Source organism: Lactuca virosa, chromosome 3, assembly GCF_052849685.1.
Source record: "Lactuca virosa cultivar CGN04683 chromosome 3, Lactuca_virosa_CGN04683_v6, whole genome shotgun sequence".
In the NCBI taxonomy this organism is placed as follows: Eukaryota; Viridiplantae; Streptophyta; class Magnoliopsida; order Asterales; family Asteraceae; genus Lactuca; species Lactuca virosa.
This window is the reverse complement of record NC_136428.1, coordinates 165,883,467-165,906,373: the sequence shown is the minus strand read 5'-3', so window position 1 is coordinate 165,906,373 and position 22,907 is coordinate 165,883,467. Positions and strand designations below refer to the sequence as shown.

General features: G+C 36.9%; 1 protein-coding gene across 1 annotated transcript; it reads left to right on the top strand.

Annotated features, from left to right (window-relative positions):
- The first annotated feature begins 2,163 nt into the window (after positions 1-2,163).
- LOC145166785 (mitogen-activated protein kinase 7-like) lies at positions 2,164-4,628 on the top strand. The gene is made up of 3 exons (XM_079085825.1): positions 2,164-2,762; positions 3,285-3,709; positions 3,785-4,628. The coding sequence occupies exons 2-3, from the start codon at positions 3,287-3,289 to the stop codon at positions 4,475-4,477; spliced, it is 1,116 nt and encodes a 371-aa protein (XP_078941951.1). The 5' UTR covers positions 2,164-2,762; positions 3,285-3,286; the 3' UTR covers positions 4,478-4,628.
- The last annotated feature ends 18,279 nt before the right edge of the window (positions 4,629-22,907 follow it).

Sequence of the window (22,907 nt, the reverse complement as noted above, 5' to 3'; positions counted from 1 at the left end):
ATGATTGTAATCATTCTTCGAAGTTTAATAAAATCCTCTCTCTCTCTCTCTCTCTTTCTTTCTCTCTTTCTCTCTCTCTCTCTCTCTCTCTCTCTCTCTCTCTCTCTCTCTCTCGTTCGCCCGTGGACATAGGTCACCTTGACCGAACCATGTTAAATATTGTGTTCAGTTTTAATTTAAGTTTATTAGAATTTTTATTCTGCAAGTTTCACCGAAGTTTGTTTGGCATTTGTCTAAAATGCTTAACTTGTTTTGTTGTTATTCCAACATTTGATCTCGAGTTACTCTCATTCTTGTATCCTTTTCGCATAATACTATCATTAGAAATATATTCCCAACTTTCTCAACAAAGAGTTATCCAAAAATAATAAAGCCTCAAATCACAATGAATGATTCTCATACTTCAAGATCTACCGAAAAGGTTGTCTCTATCTTGCATCTCTTACTAGTTGAATCCAAGTCCAACAAATCCACGAAGACTACTCCAACACAAATACATAAGTTGAAACATGACAACCAAAGGACCAATAACCAATATGTAATTAAGATTTGAGTATTCATGAGCCCATATCATTGCGTTGCACTTTATTTTTTTCATTGTCCATTTAAAGAATGTTATAATAATGTATATTAGATGATATAAAATACTTGTAGTAATTTTCCCGAATGTGTGTTTTAAAGAGGGTGATTTCCTAAGTTGTGTTTAAGGTATTTATTTGGAAATATGTTTTCAAGAAGATGATTTACTAACATGTGTTAAGAGTGTGCATTTTTTGAAGATGAGTAAAAGGGTTGATCCTTTAATATATTTTTAAGTATGTATCATATAAAGATGTTTTAAAGAACGCTCTTTAATGAGGACTTCTTTACGTGTGCGTTTCAAGAACGTATTATTTATTATGCGTTTAAAATGTTTTGAGTTGTAAAGATGATTTCTTAAGACACATGTTCATTCTTAGAAAGGTGGGTAAAATGGTGATCATTTCAAGTGTGTTTTACAAATATATGTTAAAGAGGGGTTTAAAGTATGTCTATTTCCAAACCGGTTAATTCTACCCACTTAACGAATATAAACCAATAATGATTATTGTGGTTTTATAATGTCAAAACACTCATCACGATTGCTTAGAGTTTGTCGTGTTTAATATTCAATGTTTTAGGAATATGCCATGACTCTGAAATTATCCTTTTCCTTGAGGACATTAGTCTCAGGATAACAAAATATTTATTACATATTTTCTCTCCAATAAACCTATTTAAAGGTACTCTACTACTCTCAACCCTAAAAACCTATTTAAAGGTACTCTACTACTCTCAACCCTAAAAACTATTCTCTCCAAAATATTTGTTCAATGTCCGCTTTATTCATATGTGAATATGTGTGTATTCACATATGAATATCCACATAATCATATGTGAATATATGAAAATATTATATTCAAAATGTAAACATAAGTATATTAAATATACGTATGATTTTATTCGTCAAATCTAATTATATTCATAAGTGAATACAAACATACACACAAAATATGGATATTCATATATAAATATGTATATTCTATTTTAATAGTTTTCTTTTAAAAAGACGTCACAATAGTTTATTTGGATCCACATGAGGGTAATTGATACAATGGGATAGAGCTGCTATGAGTTAGTGCACACACAAAATCAATATCCCAATTTGTCATTTATTATGCTTCAAATCCAAAGCGATGGGCTAGCCTAACAACTCTCATAACAACTTCATAATTATGGTGAAGTTATTAATAGCCTAAAGCTTGAGAACTTTATGACATTTCAACTTCTTATTCTTCATCAATGAGAGGCTAATAATTACAAACTCTATCACTTATATTTTCATTCTTTTGTCTATATGAAATGAGCTACATAGTATGTTCTTATCTTCTAGTTTATTTTATCAATATAAAACGTGTTACTAGAGTCCTCAAAGTGGCATTATTTTGAGTACTCGTTATTGCTTACGCAAAATTGTGTGCCTTCTTTTCATTTCTTTTTCTTTTAGGCCGTAAATATAAATATTATCTAGGGGCAAAAATGTCATAATGAAGAAGCCGAACTTTTTGAAATAAATCCATAATATAGGGGTCTAGATGTAGTTTTTACCTTAAAATTATAGGCATAAAGTGTGGGAGAGGGTTTTACAAGCCGAGCTGGCAAGCCGAGACGGTTTCTTGTTGTTGCTTCTAGTTATACTTTCTTTAAATAAGTTGGGTATATGCATGAACCAATGTAAATACCAATGATTCCTTCACGATTGGATGTTTAATTCCAAATTTCCTTCACACTTTCATGTGATCATTATTATAAAAAAATCCTCTCGCTATCTGTTCATGCCTAATTTCAACTAGTTGAGTGGGTGGAGATCCTCCATTACAATTTACAGCTACTTTTTCTATAAATCAACGTATCCACGATATCTCATCCGTATCTTGATTTAGTGATTTACTATCATCGTTGATGTTACTAATTTCCCAGAAATTCAGGAGATAACTGATTGATGTGAAGTGATCGCAGTCCAATAATTCGGTTTTCAGGAAACCCCATGAGAAATTGGGAAGAACTTTGTGCCGAAAGTGGAGGATTCCGACAGTTCCTTTGCTTTGCGTTTAGGAAAAGCAAAGAAAGTTTTCGCAATTGGGATTTGGAAGATTGAGGAAATAGCAACGTCAGGGGTTTATTGTTATTTTAATAGTGCTTTTTTGAGGAATTGGAGATCGAAGAAGATCTATTTACAGCAAGTAAGTATCGATTCTCTTGAATCCATTCACACTATGTTGTTGGATTTTTATCTGGTTATATATTCTTAATTTCTCATCGATATCACTTGAATCCAAAAGGGTTTTATTGGTTTTCGAAAACGTTTTCAATTATATGCTTGAAATTCAAATGGGTTTTGCAAGTTGTTTACGATTCTGTCCAATTATTTGCTTGATTTCAACTGGGTTTTAAGAACTTCTGTCAAAAATGGACCGATTGTTGTTTTAATTTCAAGTGGGATTTGCATGATTTACAGATATTTTTCAATTATATGCTTAACCTCAAGTGGGGTTTGAAGCTATTATTGATTTTGACTAATTATTTGCTTTTTCAAGTGGGTTTTGCAAGTTATTACTGATTTTGACCAATTCGTTGCTTGAATTTGAACTAAGTTTTCCAATTCTTGCTTAAAATTCAAGTGGGTTTTGCATGTTAGAAAAGATTTTAGTCAATTATTTGCTTGATTTATCAAAAAGATTCATCATTTCTAATAATGAACACAGATATGGCGACATATGTTGAGCCTCCAAACGGATTCAGGCAAATTGGGAAGCATTATTACACTATATGGCAACAATTGTTTGAAATCGATACAAAATACATTCCGATCAAACCAATTGGGAGAGGAGCATATGGTGTTGTTTGTTCTTCAATCAACAGAGAAACAAACGAGAAAGTCGCAATCAAGAAGATCAACAATGTGTTTGGAAACCCAACTGATGCGTTAAGAACCCTAAGAGAATTAAAGCTTCTCCGACATATCAGACATGAAAATGTAATCGGATTGAAAGACGTCATGTTTCCGATTTACAGGAATAGCTTCAAAGATGTTTATCTCGTTTACGAGTTAATGGATACCGATCTTCATCATATCATCAAATCGTCACAACCTCTATCAAACGATCACTGCAAATTCTTCTTGTTTCAGGTATAAATGATTAAATTCTCGTTTCCCCTAATAAATTATCGTCTTCCTGTTCATCAATTGATCGAATTGTTTCAGTTGCTTCGAGGTCTGAAGTATCTTCACTCTGCTAATGTCCTCCATCGTGACCTAAAACCCGGGAATCTCCTCGTGAACGCAAATTGCGAACTCAAAATCTGCGATTTTGGATTGGCGAGAACGAGCCAAGGAAGCGAACAGTTCATGACGGAATACGTCGTCACACGGTGGTACAGAGCACCGGAGCTTCTCCTCTGTTGCGACAACTACGGGACCTCCATTGATGTGTGGTCGGTGGGATGCATCTTCGCCGAAATTCTCGGCCGGAAACCGCTTTTTCCGGGGACGGAGTGCCTGAATCAACTGAAACTGATAATCAACATTCTCGGGAGTCAAAACGAAGATGATATTGGATTCATCGACAACGCAAAAGCTCGAAGGTTTATAAAAACTTTGCCTTTCACAAGAGGGATTTGTCTTTCTTCTTTATACCCGGCGGCGGATCCTTTAGCTTTGGACTTGCTGCGGCGGATGCTGGTTTTTGATCCGGCGAAGAGGATAACGGTGACGGACGCTCTGCAACATCCGTATATGGCGGGTTTGTTTGACCCGAGGCAAAACCCGGGTGCCCAAATGGCGATTAATTTGGATCTTGATGAGAATATGAATGAAGAGATGATTAGGGAAGAGATGTTGAGGGAAATGTTGCATTATCATCCTGAAGCTGCATATCAAATGGTGTTTCAACGATAGTTTATTTTTGGAATTTTGTTTATTATTTGCTTTTAGAAACCAAAAATGGTGTAAAACCTTAAAGCATAATGTGGGGGTTTTGGTTTTGATTATTCTTGTAATTTGGATTGTAAAATCTTTAGTTTTATGTAATTTTGGTTTTGTATCCCTACATGTTGGTGTTTTACTCTTTTTCATCAACTTCCATTTTTTTTTTTTGAATTTTGAAATAGTGTAAAAGCGCAATGTTATGCTTTTGGTTGATAAAGATGATTTTGATTTTGAGAATTTGCACGTGTTGGGTGAAAATAGTTTGTAGCTATAGTTTTGATTTGTATATAAACGTTTGGAAAAAATAGCCGTAAACTTTTAAAATGTATAGGATTAAATAAAATGACTTATATGAAATAGCCATTGATATTAAAAAAGGTAATTAAATCAAGACATCTTAAATCAATTTGTAAAGTTATAAAAAGGTATTTTATAAATGCTACTTGAAATAAGTTGTTTTTTTTTTTTTTTTTTTTTTTTTTTTTTTTTTTTTTAAACTAAAAGTTAAGCACTTCCTTTGAGTAACAATGTTCTATAAAGTAATTCGCTAGTTACCTAACAGAAAACAAAGGTTTCAATTTTGCTATCTTTCGATTTTACATTTAATTTTAATGATTTTGGATTAATTTGAATTGTAATTATTATTTGAAGATTTTTAAGAGAAATAATAATAATAATAATAATAATAATAATAATAATAATAATAATAATGATATTTTAAATACACTTTTAGCTATATTGTTAAAAAGTGCTAGATTATTTTGTGCGTAATAAACTCATAAATTATTTTTTTATTTTTTACAAATTGTGTTTATATGTATCAAAAACTTGTTAAATAAGTAAATAAGTAAGGTTTATTACTGGTATCAACTACAATAAATCAATAACACTTGAAATAAGGAATATGAGATACCGACAAAAGAAAACTTACAAATATATCATCTTAACGAAGAAAAACGTATTTAGGTAATGAAATTTTAATCTTTTTATATATTATAAGAACGATTTTTGTAGTTTAGTTTAAAATAAATATATGTATCTGTTTGGTATATAATTGTTGGCTTCTTGCACAACTACTAACACCAAACCCACACCACTTGTCACTTTATCAATCATTATAAACTAAATTAGACTCGGTCACCATCTCCATTACGTGATGGTTTTAAATATGTATCATTGGTGTTCTATAAAATCTTAATTTTATTATCTTTAAGAAGCTTAAAAGATAGATATTCACTAAAATATCACATTATTAGTTGTGTTGATAGACTTGGTTCATTTTTAGCATTTTCAACATAAACTTAATAACATTTGTGACATAATTTTGGAGTAATTTAAAAAATTTTAGTGTAGGACAAATAAATAAGATATTGTCAAAAGGGTATTGTAACCGGAATATTGATTAGAGGACTCGGTATGGGCCAGTTGAGGGGCGTTATGGCCTACGTGGCACAACCTCAACGGCGTGGTAACGGCACAAACACCCCTCCCCCCCCCCCCCCAGCCATTATGAGGTATGACGTTGTAACCATAATGAGCTTTAACATGTTTGATTTCTTTGACTTTTCTAAATTCGACCGTTTGAACAGTCAATTTTCATAAAAAATAAAATAAAAAAATATATATTTTTTCTTATACTTTACCTATATATATATATATATATATATATATATATATATATATATATATATATATATATATATATATATATATATATATATATATTCCTAATTCATTCTTTCTTTGCATACATTATATAAAATTTCAATATTTCACAATTAAAAAAATAGATTCGTTCGACCCGTCTAATGATTATGTTGTTGATGACGATATGCTCGCATATATGATCTACGAGTATTACACGAACATGCTACTACAACTAGATCTAACTCCTCTATTAACCCTATGTGCGATGTTAAACATAAATCGCGAAGAAGGACACCGACGTCTAGTTCACGATTATTTTGCCGATAATTGTGTCTACCGGGAAAATGATTTAAAAAGTAGGTTTCATTTACGAAAAAATGTGTAACATCTTGTTTCCTGTCATTTCTTATTTTAGGGCTGTGGGTCGGAAGTCGAATTTGTAAAGGCTTTGGGCCTTAAGAAGATAATGTTTAGACCTTTTGGAAGGAGGAAATGATGGTTGCGAGATCTTAACCTTTGAATTGTGTTTCAGACCGAAGGGTAGAAAAGGGAAAATCATAAGTTGGGGTCTTGTATGAAATTTGGATTTTTGTTCAAGAAGTTTTAGTCCAAGATAACTAGATAGTATTGTGGGGCTCTTCAATACCTTTCCGTGGATATAAAGAACACCAAAATTAGAGTTGAAACGAAGAAATTATAGCAATTTGAATATGGTGCTGGAGGTCGGAGTACGATGGGCGTACTCAATGTACGTTGGGCATACTAGCTTATCAAAACGCATATTCAAGTGTGTACGCTGGGCGTACCATTTGGTACGTTGGGCGTACACAATCAGATGCCAAACTATAACACCTGGGTTCTGGTATGAATTTATTTCCCAATTATTGCATTTTCTTGTTGGACTCGTCGAGTTGGAATCCTCAACTTGACGTGTCGAAGCTATTTTGGCCGCGACATTTAATAAGTCAACTCGACTAGTTGAGATGCCTCAACTCGGCGAGTTGGCAGCTGGGAAGGAAACCCTAACCCTAATTTCGAAACCCTAGAGCCTCCTTGAGTGTTGTGAGCTAATTTTGAGTGTATTTTGGTGTGTTTGAAGCTTATTGAAGGAATGGAAGCTTGGTGCAAGGTGCTGGTTTAAGTTAGAGATTTTAGATCTTGATTCTCTGCTCCATTTCCAACACATTTTGGGTATAAAGTCCTAACCTTGCTTAATATTGGTTTAAATCTCTTTTTGGGTTAGTTTGTATGATTTTTAGCCATGTTTGGGTGGTTGATGGGGTTGTAGGATGTCCCAAGTGTTATTCTTCCAGATCTATGATCTTCATGAGCTCTTTTGGCATAAAGGTGCCAACATTATGGTCTTAATGGCTTCATGCATTTTTTAAGCCCTTATTATGGCTTCTTTTGAGCATTTGAGCTTCTCCTAGTCATGCATGAGTGTAAAGTTGGAAACTTTACGTAGTCATTCAGCTTTTAGGGCCATATCTGCAGTTTGGGGTTATGCATTTGGTGATTAAGTGCTTAATGATTAAGTCCTTACCCTTTTAACCCTACAGTTTGGGTTTTGAACCCATTTTGGTGGTTCTTAGGGGTAAGGTTGGAAACTTTACCCTTCTTGAGGTCTTTTTAGTTAAGATCTGAGCTGTGAAGCTCTTAGTTTCGATAAGGATGGCTTAATGAATTAAGATGTTGGATTTCTGGCGAACTCGGCGAGTTTATGGGTGAACTCGGCGAGTTGGATCAGTTTCTTCCCGACTTTGTAGACTGATGGATAAACTCGGCGAGTTGTGTCAACTCGGATCGTTGACTTTGACTTTGACTTTAGTCGTTGACCAAGTTTGACCTATAAGGGGCTTTTGGGAATTTTGTGTTTTACTTAAGAAATCTTTTATGTTTAGGGGTTGAGTAGAGTCGATATTCGGAGCCGGGATCCGTTTAGCTACCTTTCCGTATTCGAAGTGAGTTTCCTTATCGGGTTTAGCGGGTCGAAGGCACCAATGTCGGCCCATGTTGATGTTATGTTGTTAGTATGTTAGTTGTCTTTGTGACTCTTGCATGTGCCTGTATTTATGTGTTATTCCGGGCTAAGGCCCGATGTTGGGCGAGACTTGATGGATATTTGTATGGTATGTGATTATTGCATGTATATGTGATTATTTGATATATGTTATTGTATGTTAGGCGGGGCCCGTTTACCGAGCTCAGCTCGATGTCGGGTGGTGCCCGATGTCGGGCTGGGTGGGGATCAATGACAGGGCGGGGCCCCACTATATGTTTATTGTATGTTCATTGTATGGTTGTTATGTGGTATTTTGGGGAGGCTCACTAAGCTTTGTGCTTACCTTTTTAGTTCATGTTTCAGGTACTTCCGGTTGTAAAGGGAAGAGCTCGAGATGACTGCATCGCACACCCCATTGGGATTCCGGGCATGATGTTTTACTCTGATTTTATAACAATTTATACACTGGTTTTTATTTGAAATGATTGGATGATATTGGAAATACTATCTTATCTATTATTAAAAATGAAATTTTTGGGACCATATTTTTGGTTGTTACACAAACCCTAATTTGAGGGTTTTGAGCCCTATTTAAGCACCTTAACTCCCCCAAACTCTTTCCATTCTCAGCCTCCACCCCTTCAACATCCTCCCTTGAAACCCTAACCCTAGTTTGATCCTTGTGATCAAAAGAAGGTGTTTTTGAGTGCCTTGGAGTGTTCTTGGAGAAAAATGAGCTCATTGGAGAAGTGTTGGTTGCATTGGAGCTTGTAGATCCAGACCTTGTTCACCTTGATCTTTCTTCTGGAGGTATAAAGTTTGAATCTTTATGATGTATTTGTGAGATCTAGCTAGTTTTGGGTGTTATGAGCTTTTAGTCACTTTAGTGCATAAAGTTTAGATCTTGAAAGTTTGTGACATTGCTATGGATAAAATTGGAAACTTTATCCATCTAAATAGTTTTGATTCAGATCTAAAGATTGGAAACTTTGACTTAATGGTTTAAGTAAGAAAGATGCACTTTTGGTCCCTTTAGAACTTAAGAGACTAGTGTTGGATATAGTGTCTAAGTCCATAACTTTATTTGGTATGTACTTGACCCGACCCGGCATGGTCCATTTGGGTTGCATGGCATTGCAATACTTGGATAGACTAAATGAGAGAATAAGGCACTTATGATTATTAATATATTATAAGTTCTAATATATTAATAATAGTATTATTTAATTAGTATTGATCAAGTATTAATCTGGGATTAATTTGGTGATCAAAGTGAGACTAATTAAATATATAGGGTTGATTATGACAATCATCAATTCTTTTATGGTGGATTAATGATCCATGGTTTATGGGTTATGGATGTAACCATATGGAGCTCCATGGATAGTCCATGGGAGTTACAAATCCATGGGTCATGGGAAATCAAGAGTCATGACAATTAAGGGCATTCATGTGTAAACCCTAATTGTGACAACACTATAAAAGGAACCCTATGGCTAGCAAAAAGTGGACCTAGTGGACATAGTGTTACTAGAGAGGGCATAACCAATTTTGAGTGCTAGAAGTATTCTCTCAAGTTATTCCAAGTCTTGTGGTGTTGTGTGAAGCATTTGAGGCACAACATTTGGGGTGCTAGGCTCACAAAGTCTTGAAGGAATCCAAGCAACAACAAGGTATGTATTTCTACTAGTTTTATGTTTTATGTAATCCCCATGCCATGCTAGTTAGGAAATAACCTTGAAAAGTAATTTGCATGTATATAGAGAAAACATAGATTCAAGGTTATTAGGGTTGCATATACACTTAGGAAGTGTTAGAATGCTCAAAACCCATCAGTGGTATCAGAGCCTAGGATTGTTTTCTGTATACTTGATGCAAAACTGCTTAAAAATCGAAAATTCTGCATTCTGACGACTGGACTCGCTGAGTCCATGGGGAGGACTCGCCGAGTCCATGAACAAATTCATTCTACTCGCCGAGTAGAATAATGCACTCGGCGAGTAGGAGCGTACTGGGCAGTTTTTTCGAGTTTTGTTGCTGGAAATGGATTAAGATCATTATCCCAATCTGTTTTGGACTTGTAAAATCTGTTTTTCAAAATGATAATGATTATGTTAACCCATTTTACATGACTTTTATCAATTTTCATGTATTGTATATGTTTATATGATTTCTTGAAATTGCTTAATATGAATTTGTGTTCTTATGAGTTTTTAGAAGATCATAGGAATTATGTGTAACCACCATGTGTGTTTAATTCATGATCTTAATGGCTATGATGGTGTCCATAACTTGTCCTCAAGTTATGGATAACCAAAAGTCACTTCTTTTAATTATGATTAAAGAACTAAAGAGGTTTCATAAAATGAAGAGTCGTCATTTTTATGAACCATTAAAACTCATAAGTTACAAATTGAAGAGACTTGGAATAGTTTCAAATCTTGCCCTCAAGTTTTGGAATTTGAAAAGTCTTATACCTTAATTACTTTAATTCCAAATTAAACCTTAGATTTTTAAAAAGTTTAAAAATCAACACTTATACTATTATTATAATTTTATTATATAGATATGTATAAGAATATGTCATTCTTACCGTTAGTAGGCCTCATTCACGAAGCCGGTCTATAAGGGGGGTATAAGGTTGTTGCCTATAAAATGGTGACTTAATGGGTGTCCACTCTCACCCACTGCTTCCTTGATCGGTGGAGGGTCGTTAGCCGAACGGGTAGGATACGACTTTAAATACTCGTTAAAAGTATAATGAATTATAAAGTAACTATACATTATAAATTCCCAATCTTAGTTACTTTAGGAAAATGTGAAATTGGTGCTAGCCCATAAAATTACACTTTGTACCTTACCAAGTCGTTAGTGGAGCGTGTGTGGTTAACCGGCACACTAACATGGACTAGTAAGAGTGGCAAAGGGTAACTTGACTTTATTATAGATCGGTGGAGCGTGTGTGGTTAACCGGCACATCGATTAGGTAATATTGTTGAGGGTACCAAGTCAATTTGTATGGTTATTCACACCTTGTTTGTGATCCTCGACATCCCAGTCACAAACTTGAGAGGGCACAATCGAGATTCAAACATGCCATTGAAAAGTTCAATGTATCTCAAAAGATCTAGGAGTTTCAAAACCAATAAAACCTAATAATAAAATATTTCGTTCTTATGGTGGAAATTGGTAAATCGTCATTTACCTACCTTCAAATATTTTATAGTATGGATTACGGCATCCCTCTTCCAACTATAAATAGTTTGTTGGATCCTAGCCTTAATATTTCAATTGGGTGAATTATTAAGGATTCCTAATCTAATGAAACTTGTCTTTCTTTCCTTTCAGATGTCTTCCAACAATGCTTCTGGCTCAAACCCAACAGGCTCCTTTTCCCTTATGAACTTGTGTGGTAAGGTCATCTTTGATGGATCCAATTTTAATGAGTGGATCAGAAACATCAAAATGATTACCCGCTATGAGGACAAAGAATATGTCCTCGATAGGGAGCTTAAGGTTGTGAATGAAGCCACTGCTACTCCTGAAGAGTTTGCGGAGTTTGTTGCACATGAAAAGGATGCTACTAAAGTAGCATGCATCATGATGGCCACCATGACTCCTGAACTTCAAAAATCCTATGAAGATTTCTACCCCTATGAGATGCACCTGGATCTGATGGAAAGGTACCATCAGAGCGCGCGTCAAGAGAGGTATGAAATCATCTCCTCCATGATAACCGCAAGGATGAAGGATGGTGAACCCATCACCGGTCACTTGCAGAAGATGCAAAGGTTCGTTGACCGGTTGCTAAAGCTAAATGTTGACTTTCCTGAGGAAATGGCGATTGACATCATTCTCCATTCCTTACCTCCAAGTTATGATCAGTTTCGTATGACTTATCATATGAACAAGGAGGAAGTCACACTTAGCAAACTTCAAGGATTCTTAAGGACAACTGAAAATGGCCTTAAGGGTAAAGCGGTTGCTACTTCTACTCCTTCAACAGCCCCTGTTCTGGCTATTGGGCAGGGAAAGGGTAAGAAGAGGAAAAACCCTTCGAAGGGTACCAAGGGTAAGACTCTTGATGGTTCCTCTTTAAGTGGGACAAAGAAAGGTCCCATTACTCCTTCTTCAAACCCAAAGGAAGCACAATGCTTCTATTGCCAGGATAAGGGACACTTCAAGCGAAGCTGCCCCAAATATCTGCAAGATCTAAAGGATGGGAAGGTTAAACCCACCCATGCAGGTATTTACACAATATTGTCTACCAACTCATCTAATGCTAATTCTTGGGTGCTTGATACAGGGTGTGGTATTCACATTTGCACTGATTTGCAGGCACTAAGAAGAAGTGAGCAAGTGGAGCACGGGAAGATAAACTTAGTCATGGGCAACAGGAAAGCATCACCTGTTACCAAGATAGGAGTTTATTCTTTATTGCTTAATAATGGGTTAATGTTAGATTTGAATAAGTGTTGTTACTCGCCCGAAATGGCGAGAAATATTATTTCCTTTCATGGCTTGTACAAACAAGGTTTTACATTTTCATTTGATAATAAAAATGGTGCTATTAATGTTTATTACAATGATGTATTTTACTTTAAAGCATTACCTTGTGATGGTGTATATGAAGCCGTGAATGTTGTAGACAATCTAGGAAATAATGTGTTGTATATTGATTCTTCAGATAGCTTGGATAAAGCATCCTTGTGGCATTGTCGTCTTGGACATGTTAACAAGAAGCGCATAGGCCAACTCCAAAAGGCTGGAGTCTTGGAATCATTTGACCTTAAGTCAGATGATAGTTGCGAGTCTTGTTTACTTGGAAAAATGACAAAGTCACCCTTCACAGGTACTTGTGATAGGGGTGAAGGTTTGTTGGACCTTGTACACACGGATGTGTGTGGGCCCTTCAGAGTTGCTACAAGGGATGCTAATCGATATTATGTGACTTTTACTGATGATTACAGTAGATATGGATATATTTACTTAATCAAGCATAAGTCAGAAACCTTTGAAAAGTTCAAAGAGTTTAAGCAGGAAGTGGAGAATCAATTGGGCAGGAACATCAAGATGCTCCGATCCGATCGAGGAGGAGAGTATCTTAGCATTGAGTTCCTTGACTATCTTAAGGAATGTGGGATTGTCTCACAATTGACACCTCCCAGAACACCACAGCTGAATGGTGTAGCTGAGAGGCGCAATCGAACCTTGCTGGATATGGTTCGTTCCATGATGAGTCGAGCTTCGTTACCAATCTCTTTCTGGGGGTATGCCTTAGAGACTGCCACCCATATCCTTAATCTAGTCCCTACTAAAAAGGTTGCCAAAACACCTCACGAGATGTGGACTGGGAAAGTTCCCAATTTGGACCACATCAAGATTTGGGGTTGTGAAGCTTTCGTGAGGCGTGAGACTCATGATAAGCTTGAACCTCGAAGTGAGAGGTGTATTTTCATCGGCTACCCACAGAGATCCTTTGGTTACCTCTTCTACAGACCCAGTGATAATGTGGTCTTTGTAGCAAGAAGAGGAGTCTTTCGTGAGAGAGAATTCATAAGCCAAGGGGACAGTGGGAGGCAAATTGACCTTGAAGAGCTTCAAGAGTCAAGTGGTGAAGGAACCTCAAATGCTATCGACCAACCTGAGGAGGAAACTCCTGTTGATCCGATAGATGAGTCTGTACCTCCAAGACGTTCCACTAGGGTGAGGAACACACCTGATTTTTATTATGGTTATCACATCACCACTGAAGGTGATACATTTATTAGTGACAGTACACTAATAGATTTGGATGAACCTAATAATTACAGGGAAGCCATGGCAGGCCCTGAGTCTGCTAAATGGAAGGAGGCTATGGACAGCGAGATTCAGTCCATGTATGACAATCAAGTTTGGAACTTGGTTGACAATGTACCAGGTCGTAAGACAGTTGGGTGCAAATGGATCTTCAAGAAGAAGACCGACATGGATGGGAAGGTACACACTTATAAAGCACGACTGGTTGCGAAGGGCTTTACTCAAACTCCGGGAGTTGACTATGATGAGACCTTCTCACCAGTAGCTAAGATTAAGTCTATTAGAGTATTGTTATCCATAGCTGCATTTCATGATTATGAAATATGGCAAATGGATGTCAAAACCGCTTTCCTTAATGGAAAGTTGGCTGAGGATATTTACATGGCTCAACCAGAGGGTTTTGTCGATACAAGATACCCTAATAGAGTGTGTAAGCTTGATAAATCCATTTATGGATTGAAACAAGCATCTCGCAGATGGAATCTTTGCTTTGATGAGAAAGTCAAAGAGTTTGGCTTTTCTAGGAGTGAGGATGAGTCTTGTGTGTATGTCAGGGCTAGTGGGAGCATAATTAGCTTCTTGGTGTTGTATGTGGATGACATACTTCTCATAGGAAATGACGTCCCAACCTTGCAGGAGGTTAAGTCCTGGCTTGGGAAGTGTTTCGCTATGAAGGACCTTGGGGAAGCTGCCTATATCCTAGGGATAAGGATATTGAGAGATAGGAGTAAGAGACTAATTGGACTTAGTCAAAGTACTTACTTGGATAAGGTGCTGAAGAGGTTCAGTATGCAAGATTCCAAGAAAGGAGAATTACCAATCCAGAGTAATGCCAAGCTGAGTAAAACTCAGAGTCCGAGTACAGAGGCTGAGATAGCTGAAATGAGTCATATACCATATGCTTCCGCTGTGGGCTCGATCATGTATGCTATGACTTGTACTCGCCCTGATGTGGCCTTTGCTTTGAGCATGGTCAGTAGATATCAAGGGAACCCTGGCAAGGCACACTGGACAGCGGTAAAGAACATTTTCAAGTATCTGCGGAGGACTAAGGATTGGGTCCTTACCCTCGGAGGCAGTGATGACTTGAGAGTGGAAGGATATAGCGATGCTAGCTTCCAGACTGATAGGGATAATTTCCGCTCTCAGTCGGGCTGGGTCTTTATCCTAAATGGAGGGGCAATTACTTGGAAAAGTTCCAAGCAGGAGACAGTAGCTGATTCTACTTGTGAATCAGAGTACATAGCAGCAAGTGAAGCAGCTAAGGAGGCGATATGGCTAAAGAACTTCATCGGAGACCTTGGAGTTGTACCAGCTATAAAAGAGCCAATGGAAATTTTCTGTGACAGCGAAAGTGCGGTTGCTTTGGCTAAGGAACCAAGAGATCACGGGAGATCTAGGCACATTGACAGAAAATACCATTTCATCAGACATCGAATAGAAGAAGGACTCCTCGTGGCTAAGAGGGTATCATCAGATGAGAACCCGGCAGATCCCCTCACGAAGGGACTGAGCAGGGTTAAGCATTTACAACATGCGAGGCGCATTGGGCTGAAGGATGATATTAGTTTCAATAATTAGATTCCTGAAACTTGTAAAATTTAATTGACATTTGATGATAAATAAAAGTTGTTATTTATTTATGAGTAAGGTGTTACTATCTTGTGTTGATTGTTTACTATGTTTCAATTTTGCATGTTTTTACTTCCAGAATAATTATGTTATTATTCAAACCATCCACAGTCAGTCAAACTTTGGAAGTAAGTATTGATTTAAGACTGTCATGAATTTGGCTTGTATGATTTGTCTAAAAGTGCTTTGGACAATGCAATGGTTGCTACAACATTCATGAGTACTCATAAGGGCTGAGTATTGGATCCAACCCACACTCACTTGCATCACTTCATGGAATTTATCTCGAGTGATCGTGAGACGGTAATATCATATAAATCTTCAAACCTAGAGATATGAGTTGTTGACTATGAGTTGGTTATTCATTGATTGTACGAAAACGCATTGGTAACTCGATGTTATAAAACGTGCCTTTGTGAATAATTCAACAAGTAGTTAGTACAAGCATATCAGTCGAAGTTTATCTGTTCCTTCTAGAAATAGAAGCGATATCTGGGCCCCTCGATGATTTGGTTTTGACCTATGTACCGGGCCCGGTCAGAACCTAATTGATGTGTTCAATTTAGTTCTATGCCGAAACAAATCAGAGATCGAGAAACAAATGCTGGACAATAAGTAAGACCATGTTCCATGTGCTTGTCCGACTGATATCATGAGAACAGAGGATTATATGATCACTTATCTTAAATGGCGTATCATCATCATCTCAGTTCCGAGAGACTTTGAAAGAGCTACGATTGCTAGTCGGATTTTGAAGTCATATTTGCAAATATAGTTATTAGACTTATCCAAGTGGGAGACTGTTGGATATAGTGTCTAAGTCCATAACTTTATTTAGTATGTACTTGACCCGACCCGGCATGGTCCATTTGGGTTGCATGGCATTGCAATACTTGGATAGACTAAATGAGAGAATAAGGCACTTATGATTATTAATATATTATAAGTTCTAATATATTAATAATAGTATTATTTAATTAGTATTGATCAAGTATTAATCTGGGATTAATTTGGTGATCAAAGTGAGACTAATTAAATATATAGGGTTGATTATGACAATCATCAATTCTTTTATGGTGGATTAATGATCCATGGTTTATGGGTTATGGATGTAACCATATGGAGCTCCATGGATAGTCCATGGGAGTTACAAATCCATGGGTCATGGGAAATCAAGAGTCATGACAATTAAGGGCATTCATGTGTAAACCCTAATTGTGACAACACTATAAAAGGAACCCTATGGCTAGCAAAAAGTGGACCTAGTGGACATAGTGTTACTAGAGAGGGCATAACCAATTTTGAGTGCTAGAAGTATTCTCTCAAGTTATTCCAAGTCTTGTGGTGTTGTGTGAAGCATTTGAGGCACAACATTTGGGGTGCTAGGCTCACAAAGTCTTGAAGGAATCCAAGCAACAACAAGGTATGTATTTCTACTAGTTTTATGTTTTATGTAATCCCCATGCCATGCTAGTTAGGAAATAACCTTGAAAAGTAATTTGCATGTATATAGAGAAAACATAGATTCAAGGTTATTAGGGTTGCATATACACTTAGGAAGTGTTAGAATGCTCAAAACCCATCAACTAGATCTTGGTTGCTTGGATCATTCTAATGGATAAAGTTGGAAACTTTATCCATTATGGAGTTATTAGGAACCATAAAAATGTAATCTCGGTCATTAGTTTCCTTCCATGCATGGGTTATAATGTCTTAATGGGTTAAGAAGTTAGGGATTTTAGTTTTGAGCACTTCCTAGCTATGCAGAGTCATAAAGTTGGAAACTTTATGACTTAAGATGATAGTTAGGAGATACATCTGCATTTGGATGAAAAGACTTAATGGAATAAGCCTTTAAACGCAAGGATTTCATTCATCCATCGTATACTGGGCATACATGAGCGTACGCGCAATGAGATCCCCGATGTTGGACCTTGAGTACGCTAAGCGTACAAGATGTACTCAGTTGAGTTGAATCGGTTGAGTTTTTGGCTCTTTGACTTTGACCAAGTTTGACCTAAGGGTATTTTGAGTTGAAGTTGAGATTTGTCACTATCTGATGTATAGGTGACTGGTAGAGTTGATATTCGGAGCAGTGACCTATTCAACTATCCAAACTGAGATGTGAATTTTCCTCACTATACTTATGGGCCGGAGGCACCAATGTCGGGCCACTGGATTATGTATTCTGGTATATCGGGTGTTGTTATGCCGTAGTGATCTGTTAGATCTATATTTTGGGATATAGGATGTTGCAACGCGATAGTGATCTGTAGATCTGCCTGTTTTTCTGGATGGTTATATGATTATCTGTTTGCTGGATACATGTTATCTGTTATGTATATGTCGACATGGTATGGTTGGGTTGAGGAAATCCTGCTCTGTGTGGAAGCCAACAAACATGGGAGCAAGCCAGACATAAGTTGTGGGCCAGTAAGGCAAGCCAGACTTATGTTGTGGGCTCGGGAGCAAGCCAGACATAAGTTGTGGGCCAGTAAGGCAAGTCAGACTAATGATGTGGGCTCGGGAGCAAGCCAAACATGAGTTGTGGGCCGGAAGGCAAGCCAAACTCATGTTGTGCGCTAGGGGGTAATCGAATGTGTTAGCTGTGGTCCTAGTATGCATGTTGTTATATGTTTGTATGTTGGTATTTTGAGGAAACTTACTATGCTTCGTGCTTAAAGTTTTAGTTTATTATTTCAGGTACTTCAGATGATCGTGGCAAGGCGAAGGCTTGATCGAGAACATACTTTGGATTTTATGTTACTGGATTCTGGGATACTCTGATTTATGAATTATACTTTTGAAACAATGTTTTTTGTAAACAATTTTGTCTTGGGGTTGTTTTGGAAAAATGAAAATTTTACTTTGATTTTTGGGATGTTACAAGTTGGTATCAGAACCCTGGTTTGAGTGAATTGGATGATCATTCTTGTGAATCCAATCTCAAGCTAAGGATATGTAAATGTTTTCAAAAAAGAGTTCAAAAATTGTTTCAAAATTATTTTTAAAGGTAACCAAAGAAGGGTGAGATGTGTATGATTAGTCGGAGCAAGAAAGTGTACCCCAAAATACCCACATTTTTATTTGCTTATAATGATTATGATAGAACTGCATGCTAGTGGTAGGCTAGGGATCTTCAGGAAATATATGATAGAATTTCCTGATGTATGGTGCTTGATAGCCTAGAAGGATTTTTTGTATGTTAGATGAAATTGACATCATTACTATAGTTGCTTAGTGTGTGCAACATAGTTGTACATAATTAAGATTCTATAGCCTGAGAATGTTTGATTTAGTGTAACAGCCCAAAAATCATGACCAAAAATTTCATTTTAAATCATTAAATAAAACCATAGTTATCAAATCATTTCATCAAAGCATAGTCAAAATATCTCAAAACATTATTATCAGAGTATCAAAACATCAAAGTAAACATCCCAGGCTAAACATAGTGGTGTATGCGATGCAGTCATCCCGAGCCCTTCTCTTTGCCACTGAAAATACCTGAAACCAAAATTGAAAACCGTAAGCAGGAAACTTAGTGAGTTACCCATACTACCACATACCATACACATAAACACATACACAGGGCACCCACCCCTACATCGGGCCCCATCCGGCATCGGACAGTGTCCGACATCAGGCCCCTCTTGGCATCGAGCCCCGCTCGGTATATAGATATGTTTCTCTTAGGCCCTGCCTGTCTCTGGGCCCCTCCCTCTATACGCATACAACAATATCACATAATCATACTAGTACATAAAGAAACATACTCTAGATGTATCCTGTCCTAAGGCCTTGCCTATCTTTGGCCTCGCCCTTGTCCTGCTACTGATGAGACATGGAACCCCGTCCACACTCCTGCTGATAGTGAGATACGGGCCCTGCCCCTACTCTCCTATGAATGAGATATGGAACCCTGTCCATACTTAGCTAGTGATGAGATACGGGACCTCGCCCACACACACCTCCCTACCAGGCACATACAAGTATCACACAGACAAGAAGTATAATCTAGCATGCAAACATTCCTCGGGCACCGCCCGGCATCGGACCTTGGTCCGTAATAACATACCATCATATAATGCCTAGGGCTAACCCCCGGGTCTTCCTACCATACACAAACTAAATGGGCCGACATTGTGGCTGTAGACCCATGCAAACAGTGAGGAGACTGTAACAACCCGTAATTTCAAATCTTGTAAAAGTCAATCTTGGTCAACGAAAGTGAAGGATGTCAATTAAAAATCAAACCTATTTCTTTAGTTATATTACTAAGTTAGATTAATAATCTATGAGTGTATAAACCTTTTTAAGAGTTGTGTGTTTAAGAAGGGATAACATGTTGGAACCAAGAACACTTCACAACTTCTTTCATCCGAGCCGCAAACCTTCGCTTGGGCGATAAACCCTCGGACCGCAAACGGAGTTCACGGCCGCAAACGCGGTTCGCAACCGTGAACCTCAGATTCACTCCTCGGACCGTAAACGGCTTTCGGCCGCAAACCTTCGGACCGCACACTGTGAAGCGGTTTCTAGAAGACTTATCACCTCGGGCTGTGTTTACAGCCATGAACCCTCACCTATATATTAAAGAAATCCGAAATTTACTCTCATTTCTTCACATCCAACCGAAAACTACCTATTCTCTCTCAAGAACTTCAACCGTGAACACTCTTTTCGCTCTCAACTATCATCTAATTCCTTTGAATCGTCATAGGATTTTGCTTAAAGTGTTCTTCATTTCATCAAGAACACCCAACCGTAAACCCTTGAATCTTCTTCATTCATCAAGAACACCAGCCGTAAACTCAAGAACATCAACCGTAAACCCCCTTGCAACCTTCCACTTTGCTTCTAACACTTCTTTGTGTAAGTAAATCTTACAAATTAGTGTGTTTCCTTAGCATACCTATCATTATATTCACTAATTATATGTATATATATATATATATATATATATATATATATATATATATATATATATATATATATATATATATATATATATATATATATATTACGTGAAATACTTTAGGACTCGTTTTTGTCTCGGGATCTAACTTGTGGAAATAACATCCTATATCGAGCCTTCAATCGAATCATTCCCTTAAGGTGAGTTCATACCCCCCATATTTTTTCCAAGCTCTTTAAATGTTTTTAAGGGGGGAATACAAGTAAAACACAATAAATTTTGTGTTTTAAAATATAATTTACTTATTATGTTTTTCTTACCATCAATCTGTATTTAAACGTGAAACTTGTTAAAACACGGAAATAAACTTATAAACTATAATAGGTATAGTTTATGGATCATAAGTACTATTTTACAAAATCCAAGTTAAAACATGAAAATAAACTTATAAACTATGATAAGTATAGTTTATGGAACAAAGAGATATTTTTACAAAATTACCAGTTATTTATAAAAAGGTTTTCGCATTATTACTTGTAAAGTCGTTGATCTAGTTTGTGAGACTTTTCTTCGTGTACTTACCTAAGTACCAGTGGACGTCTACCTTTATGAACCAGAGTATCCTGGAGGGAGAGCGTGAGTTTGTGTATAGATCTATATGGGACCGACAATACCTCACCTCAACTGTTAGCTACAGTTAGACCGGCAGGTCTGCGGGTGACAAACGTCATAAACGATACCGATGTCCGATTCACGTCGTATCAATTAGTATGGTCATAAGAACTCACAAGGAGAAAACAACGACATATTTACGTAGTAATATAATTTTCCTTAAACAATCTCGAAGGATATTAACTATGTGATTACTTAGTATATATAATACAGTTAGATAAAATTGAAGTCCGACAGACACTGGAATGTGTGACTTCGGCCTCATTTCCTGTTCCTTGGTTGGTTGTGGGCTTAGAGCAGATTCACCCTTTCAACTATCTGTTCGACATCGGTTATATACAACTTGTATGTATTAAGTGATCATAGGAGGGTAGTATCGTTGCATCAGGTTTTCAGGGCAAATAAGTCTTCAGGCAGTTTAACTTATCAACAAAACTAGATATCATTAACGTAAGTATAGTAATTATACTTGTGCTTTTCGGTCTTGGAACGATTAAGACTACAAATCGGTTTTATAGAAATTATAGGATTTTCTATGGTAAACATCGTTATTTTAAAGGTAAACAGTTTTCGATAGAGCTTTCTGAAAAAAATAACAATTATTATTGAAAACAATGTTTTACAATAGAGTAAGTGGAACTAGGAACTTATTTACAAAAGGTTTAATACTTATTATCAAACTAGTATAACATAAAGGACATTTATTGGTTAATTCTATAATTCCTTAGTTTATACATCAGAATTATATATATAAATAATATTCGATAGGCAGTGGAATGTGTGACTTTTGCCTTACTTCCTGTTCCTTGTTTGGTTGTGGGCTTAGGGCAGATTCACACATTCAATTGTCCTTTCGATATTAGGTTATATATGGTTAGTGTAAACTAAGTGATTGTAGAATGAACTATGGTGGTTATCATTCTACTAAAGAAAGCATATAGGACTTTCTATAGGAACAGAACAAAGAGTATACTTTTTATAACAAAAATGCATATGAACTCACCAACTTTAATGTTGACACTTTTTCAAACCACTTGTATTCTCAGGATCGTTAGTATACAGGTACCTCTCAGGTGTTGCGAAGACGGAGCTTTACGCCTTAACTTTTGTTGTACTTTTAAATGTTATTCAAGTAATGTTTTAAACACAATGTACATATTATATTATCAATACAATGGTTGTTGTTACTTTGATTACTATGATGCATATGTTGTGATACTTAACATGAAGTCATCCACCCCTGGACGTTTCCGCCGTTCCGGTTTGGGGGTGTGACAGAGACTCACCTCACAAGCTGACTGCAGAACCCCACAAATAAATCTCTTGCTGCTAGCTGGCAGATCCCCGAACTGCTGATCTCTCGACTCCCCGAGCTACCGATCATCATACAAATTAGACAAGTATGGGATTCTTATAACATAACCATAAGTCCTCACTGGGGTAGAAGACCATTCCACCCCTCTCATATTCTTGTCTAAATGCCTTCCAGAGTCAAACTAAGTCAACCTTGGTCAAAGTCAAAGTAATCGGTCAAAGTCAACGCTCTGAGTTGAGTCAACTTGTCGAGTCACCCCCTAACTCACTGAGTTCCCTTGCTACTCATAGTCGCGAAAACACGAACCAACTCGTCGAGTACCTTCACAGACTCGTCGAGTTCCTCTTGTACAGAATCGGGACAAACCAACTCAACTCGTCGAGTCCCTCTATGGACTCGCCGAGTTCCTCAGTCT

Bases quoted from the DNA above. Each gene is read 5' to 3' on its own strand.
- LOC145166785 (XM_079085825.1), top strand. From the start codon at position 3,287: ATGGCGACATATGTTGAGCCTCCAAACGGATTCAGGCAAATTGGGAAG. The intron at 3,710-3,784 runs GTATAAATGATT...GAATTGTTTCAG, and splicing joins GCAAATTCTTCTTGTTTCAG to TTGCTTCGAGGTCTGAAGTA.